This window comes from Diplotaxodon limnothrissa, linkage group LG23 (assembly GCF_057381915.1).
Source record: "Diplotaxodon limnothrissa isolate DT_005_m linkage group LG23, D_limnothrissa_male_GT1.1, whole genome shotgun sequence".
Classification (NCBI taxonomy): Eukaryota; Metazoa; Chordata; class Actinopteri; order Cichliformes; family Cichlidae; genus Diplotaxodon; species Diplotaxodon limnothrissa.
Window position 1 is genome coordinate 6,218,250 of NC_140617.1, and position 6,847 is coordinate 6,225,096.

Sequence of the window (6,847 nt, forward strand, 5' to 3'; positions counted from 1 at the left end):
TCTGAACACAACAGTAAGGCGCATTTCAATACATCACAGGCAAGCGTGGACATATCAAGCAGACCATCAAAAATAAGCTCAATTTATGCTCAAAAACCTAAAATAAAATAAAAATAAATAAAAAAAAAATCACCAGTTTGTACACCGTCTTCTTGCAAAAAAGAAAAAAAAAAAAAACCCTGCTCTTCAGCATACCATTATTTCGAGCATGCAATTCTGGCAATATACAAAAACAATCCTATTATAGAGGTCTATAAGGCACACATCTCTCACACACTCTTGAAAGTGTTCACTCTTTTTCCAATTGAGTCATTCATTTTAAGGACTAGATGTAAACAAAGCTGAAATGGAATGGTATAATCTAAGGATAGTCCTCTACCACATGTGTAGAGGCTTTCTGATAAAACTCTGTCCTCTCATAAAACACACCTGTATACTTTGAAAAGTAAGGGTTAAATAAATGGCGTTTTTGAAGTGCTTTCTTGAACATTGGTTAAACTGCCAGTTATCTGTCTCCCCCTAGAGGCGATTCTTAGCCATCACCAGTGACTGTTGTCGGGATAGCTGGGCACCGCCGTAGGGTACTGTGGCAAACTTGGGCCTTGGGCAGTCTGAGCGACGGCGTTAAGCCCCGCTTCCCTCACCGTGGCACTCTTCCACATCCCGGTGCTCCACTCTTCCTGAGCTCGCTGCATACTACCGCCACCACCACGGTACATTCTGTGCACCTGGAGAAAGTGGGTGTGTTAGGTAGTTGTTGGTGTGCTTTGGTGTCTGCAAGGAACTGTGTGCACGTTGACCCACACAAAGGTAAAGGTAAGTGCGTGTGCATTTTCAGCATAGGCGTTCACTCACCTTAATGAGAACCAGTGCCATTAAAGCAGTCACCAGAGTGAAGAGCAGAGTTGTGATAAGCATCACTACAGCAGAGCCCACATTTTGGCTGAAAAACCTCACTGTTGCAATCCAGCCGCTTTGTTGTGTTGGTGAGGGTGAGATGGAGTTTTATGGGTTAGTGTATCAGACAGTATGCACTTAGCAAAGTGGATTTAATACAAATGCAATTTAAAGTTTTATTAAAAAAAAAAGAAAAAAAAAAGAGCCACGAAGCAGTGAGAACTGAGGCATAGCAACAAACAGCGCAGCAATGATCAGCTAACACATCGACCAAAAGTCTTATTATCATTACTTTTTATTATTACTTCCTACATTTTTAAAGATTTTCTGGCCTGGTTCTTATATGGAGTGTTTCTTTTTACTGACGCATTCAAGGCGCTTTACACAGCTTGCCTCATTCACCCATTCATACAGACATTTTTCTACACGCAAGTGTTTTCTATCTAACATTCACACTCTGAAGAACGCATCAGAGAGCAACATGGGGGTCAGTATTTTGCCCAAGGATACTTTGGCATACAGATTGGAGCAACCAGCGATCAAACACCAATCCTCCAAATAGGAGAAGACTTGCTGAGGTTTAGCCACCCCTGTTTTCATGTTTTATGTTAACAAAAAAAGAAAAAAAAAGAAAGAAAACAAGATACTACTTGACCTACACTTACTGGCCACCTTCATGGTCATTAGGTACACCTTATCAGTACCAGGTTAGATCCTGTTTTGCTGTCATAACTGCCTTAATTCTAGGTGACAGATACAACAACGTCCTGGAAACTTTTCAGTTCATAATCGCATGATATCATCACACAGTTGCTGTAGATTTCTCTGCTGACCAACCATGATGAGACTCATTCCACGACATCTCAAAGTTGCTCTATTGGATTGAAATCTGGTGACTGTGGAGGCCATTTGAGCTCAGTGAATTCACTGTCATTTTCTTACATGCTGTCATGCCAAATTCTGACTCCACGATCCAAATGTTGCAGTAAAAATTAAGACTCATCAGACAAGGCAACATTTTTTCAATCTTCAGTTGTCCAATTTTGAGAAGCTTGTGTGAATTATGGCCTCAGGTTTCCTGTTCTTAGCTGGCAGGAGTTTTCCCTACAGTGGTCTTGCTACATCCCTTCATTTTTAACGAGTGGTTACTTTTCCTTTCTATCAGCTCAAATCAGTGTGGTCATTCTCCTCTGTCAGCAACAAGGTATTTTGATTCAAAGAACTGCTGCTCACTGGATATCTTTTTGGGACCAGTCTCTGTGATTCTAGAGTTTGTTGTGTGGGAAAATCCAACGGTTTCTAAAATACTCCGACCGGTTTGTATGGCACCAACAACCATGCAACATTTAAATTTGGGGGCAATATAGCCTCAAAATTAAATCACTATATTTTTTAAGAAAATGTGCCACAATACTTCTGAAGCAGAAAAAAAAAGACACTGAACACTAAAAATGGTAAAAGATTTTCTATCTGGGATGTTGTAATGTGGCTTGGTCTCTTTAACCATTTGCATAACAGCTTCCTTTCCCACCGTTTAAACTGGTCTCATGTACTTTGCCAAACAATATATAACCACGTCAATGATTTGCATCCATTTTCTGCTCTTCCAGTCTATACGCAGTTTAACTAGCTATGCACCAGTGACGTTTGGTTGAACCATTTGTTTACTTTTGGACTGTACACAGCTGCCAGCATCTCTCCTACTTGCCTGTCACCCTAGCCCAGTTGTACTCCACAGTGTTTTTGCCTCGAGTGTTGAAAAGAAGTTTGTTCCATTCAGCTGGAACAGGTTTCTAGCATATTTTCCAAAAGTATTGCGCTATGTTGGGGGTGTTAGAGCAGCTCCCTTTTTACCAAATCTTCAGCAGCAGAAATACACTTCTCACTGTCAGATATGTCACTTTGTTGTGCATGAGGGACATAAAGGCACAGTGTTGCTATAACGATATCACGAATGACCCCCCCACCCGCCAAAATCAGCAGGTCATCTTGACCATGTTTAAATTAATTGAATGGCTGGCATGTGATTGGCTGATTAGATAAGTGCTTAAAAAACAGTTGGACAGGTGTACCTAACAATGCGGCCAATGAGAGTACAATGTCTCTAAAAACAGATCGATGTCAGTACTACATGAAACCGGTTTAGAAACACCACTTCATAAAAACTTTGCGAAATTTAAAAAATAATAAAATAGTAATCCACAAAATTTAAACCACATTGTTATTCTGCAGCTCAAACATATACAAAAAAAAAAAAAAAATGCACTTTCATTCTGTATTTACATACAACTGGGTAGATAACAGGCTAAAAATGGCAATTATTTTCAATTTTAAAACAGTTTGAAATGTTTCACCTCCTTATATGTTAACTTCATGATTTTTTTTATTGAACAGATGAGAAACAGCCATGTGTGGTGAAAAGCACATTTTCCAGCTGCCTTGATCATCAGAGAGAAACCTTCATGACCCAATAACATAAAATAACTAAATAAATAAATAAACTAGCAGCCAATATGTGTGGTGCTCAAAGCAGGTTTGGGTCAACTTACCATGTTCCCCAACCAGGGATGCCGATAGCCTGGATGAGGGCCAAGACACACTGAAAGAAGAAGATGAAGAAGAAGGCCATGAAGTTGAACGAGCTGTCAGCCCTATGAAGAAAATAAGAAAAGAAAATACAAAGATGATACAATAGAAAAAAAGCCCGAAGGTTTTCCATTTCTGTTGCAAAGTTGCTTCTTCCTTCTTGTTGGCAAGATTTGAGTCAAACTACCACACATACTTGCAGAGAAACATGAACAAGTCACAGAAAAGCTGGAAATGTTCTCAGTAAACTCAAAAGATGGGTGCAAATTCAAATCAGAAAACAAGCAGCACAGTCAGAGCTGATCAAACTTTTTGGGGGCTTGTATTCAATTCAATGAATTTTAGTTATATAGCACCAAATCACAACAACAGTCGCCTCAAGGCGCTTTATACTGTAAGGTAGACCCTACAATAATACATACAGAGAAAACCCCAACAATCATACAGGAAGAAACCTCCAGCAGAACCAGGCTCAGGGAGGGGCGGGGCCATCTGCCGCGACCGGTTGGGTTGATTTCTGTCCGTTCTAAAGAGTTCATTCTATGAGTATTAGGGCTGCATAAGAAAAGAAATATTGTCGATACTTTTGAGAAGAAAGTTGAAATTTCAAGATTAAACCGAAAAACTATTTTGAGAAAAAAATTCAAAATCTACTTCAAAGTTTTTCAATCTGACCATCTTTTTAATGTCCTTATCGCCACAATATGATTATGTGTTAAAAGAGAAATCATATTCTTCCTAGTTACCAAGAACGATTTTACTAACTCAGAGGGTATTGCAACCGTGGCAGTTTTGTCTTGTAACGACAACTGTAATCTCCACGTTTCGACTTTTTCCTCAAAATAGAATTGTGACCTTAATCTCAAGGTTTTGACTTTATTCTCAAAATTATGAATAATCTTTTTCTTTCAGTTAGATTTGTTTTATTTCACTTTTAAATACCAAAAAAGCTCACCTTTTCCGCTTTTATTAACTATTAACTAGCTTGTAAGTTAAAAGGCTTTTGGTCAATTTTCAACCAATAAATCCTTAAGATGATCTTGAAGACATCGGTGGATGGAAGTAAAATTTTAATGGATTATTAACATGACGCCACTCCACACGCTTAGAAAGTTTTACCATAATTTATGATAAACTTTTGAAGCCATCATGTTTACAGAGAGTGAGACATACATGCATGCAATCAAATGCTAACAAAAACATACATGTCCCTGGTGGAGGCGATCATAATCTTCCTCATCTTTCCTGAACATACTGACACAAAATTACACATGCAGATAGTAGTACGTAAACCCTTGAAACTGACACACTTTGAATCAGATATATAATCTTCAGGAAATACTTTTAGACCACTTTTCTTGACACATGGTGCAAGCAGCTCTCTTAAGCTCACTCAACATCTAACTGATTCAAAGCTATGACTTTTTTAAGAGACATAAAAAGTCTTCTAATTGAAAGCTTCTAAATTAAGATAAAACCAAGTTTATTTTACTTTAAAAAGCTTAGAAACACTGTGTTTAACCAGATACTTACTCTGAATGGCATTACCTTGGCAAAGGAATCCTGGAGTCATTTTTGACCAGGATATGTGCTTCAATGCGCATATTTACCAAATATGGCGCACTGCTTTCTTGCATTTGCGCAATATGTCTAAAATTAGAATAGTCATGTCTAAGAGTCATGGTGAAATAGTAGTTCATGCATCTTTACTTGTAGGCTCGAGTATTGTAATTCATTATTATCGGGTTGTTCTAAAAGCACCCTGAAAAACCTTCAGTTGATCTGCACCTTTTGGCATAGCTCTGGAATAATGCAGCTAGATACAGATGAATTTTCATTTTCCCTTGATCTATATTATGTTTATTGCTGCCTTTTAAGCATTCCAGACTGGAAAACAAAACAAAACAGCTTTTACCGTAGAGCCTTTGCTTGTTATAGTCTTCTTCTTTGGAACATGCTTGAAAGCCATTAGTTTTTCTCTCTGCCAGTTTTACTCCCTGGGTAAACATTTGACTTTGATAATGTGTCATCTGAGTTTGTTTTGCATTTATAAGAACTTTTTAATGTACGCCTGATGTTATGCTAAAGTTGTAATGTATGCATGCGTGTAATCAGAAGCTGCTCATAAATTTGTGGGAATTACTAAATGATAACTGACCTGAAAGCTTTGTAGAGTGGTCTAAACCAGCAGGTGTAACTACAGGGGCAGAAGAGGATGAGCCAGAGCAGGGAAAAGCCAAAGTTTGTGGCACCTCCACCCCCGGCCCACCAAGCAATACATCCGATTAAATTTACACACAGTGTTCCCGAATACACTGCAAAGAGGAGAAATAAGCGTGCGTTAAAAAAAACAAAGGGAAATAAGTACTTTCTCAGCAAAAATGGAAGGAATCCATATGCTTCCTGTTCTGAAGAAACTGAAGACACTTACTCATCCAGAGAATGTAGACTCTGCGTACCAGCAGCTGGTGGGGTGCAGGTATTTCCTCTTCAATGTTCTGGTAAAAACATGGCTTTATTTTTACAAACTTGGGCAGGGGTGGAAAGTTATTGGCCCGCTCTGAAACAAGAAGCAAGATTACATCATAAAAGTACTGCCATAGTAATAGTTTTTATTTGAATATATCTGAATACAGTGCAGGGAGGGAGAGAGAGAAAACGAGGTATAGTGGAGTTGTACTTTAAATAAGATTTCAAACATGAGGCTTGGAGGCCAAAACTGGCCTGCTAAAGGGGCCCAATTTTTGCAGGGAGTAAAAATTGCATTCCAAGTACTTTGCAGCCCACCCCTTCTTTAATAGAGAGATAGCAACTAACCTGCCATTTTGAAATTCCACGTCTTCCCTGAAAAAGAAGAATATACAAAAAAAGAGACGTAAATCTCCACACATTTTTAAATTATATACATATATATAACTGCCATTAATTTTCTGCCAGTGCTAACCTTGATTTATACAAATTCAAGCTAACCTTCGACCACTTGCAGGAACAGTAAACCCTCTAATTAGTTCTAACTGCAGATTTCAACTTTGCTCAAATTGTATACCGATTTCAATACGCCAACAGGAACACTTTCATGTTTTACCAATGCCAACGTGAAGTTATTAACTCTTTGCTTTACGTGAGACATTTTAGAGTTGATAGCAGCTAAGGCGTGTTCCTAAGCAGTTAGTTGTCGTACAGTAGCAGATATGAGCTCAGTGACTTTATCTCACGCTGCTGCTTCATTTGAATAGCAATGGTCTGTACAGCAAAAGGACAGCAAAGACATGTCGGCTTTACCGGGGTAACAGAATATCCTCGCGGTTCAGTCGACGACAACGGTGGGGTCCTGGAATCGTTTAGGAATCGCATGCGCTTTTTC

At 38.7% G+C, this 6,847-nt stretch overlaps 1 protein-coding gene across 1 annotated transcript; it reads right to left on the reverse strand.

Moving 5' to 3' along the window:
• Positions 1–137: 137 nt before the first annotated feature.
• On the reverse strand, positions 138–6,847 carry scamp4 (secretory carrier membrane protein 4). The gene is made up of 7 exons (XM_085347680.1): positions 6,766–6,847; positions 6,301–6,327; positions 5,915–6,043; positions 5,642–5,798; positions 3,447–3,548; positions 856–973; positions 138–728 (listed from the first exon to the last, which is right to left on the reverse strand). Exons 2-7 carry the CDS (start codon positions 6,305–6,307, stop codon positions 540–542), a joined length of 702 nt encoding a protein of 233 aa, XP_085203806.1. The 5' UTR covers positions 6,308–6,327; positions 6,766–6,847; the 3' UTR covers positions 138–539.

What these genes read in the sequence shown, in the direction of transcription:
- scamp4 (XM_085347680.1), bottom strand. An exon ending in ATCCCTGGTTGGGGAACATG is followed by an intron (nt 974 to 3,446) that starts GTAAGTTGACCC and finishes AACACAACAAAG; the next exon opens with CGGCTGGATTGCAACAGTGA. An exon ending in TGGCACTGGTTCTCATTAAG is followed by an intron (nt 729 to 855) that starts GTGAGTGAACGC and finishes CACTTTCTCCAG; the next exon opens with GTGCACAGAATGTACCGTGG.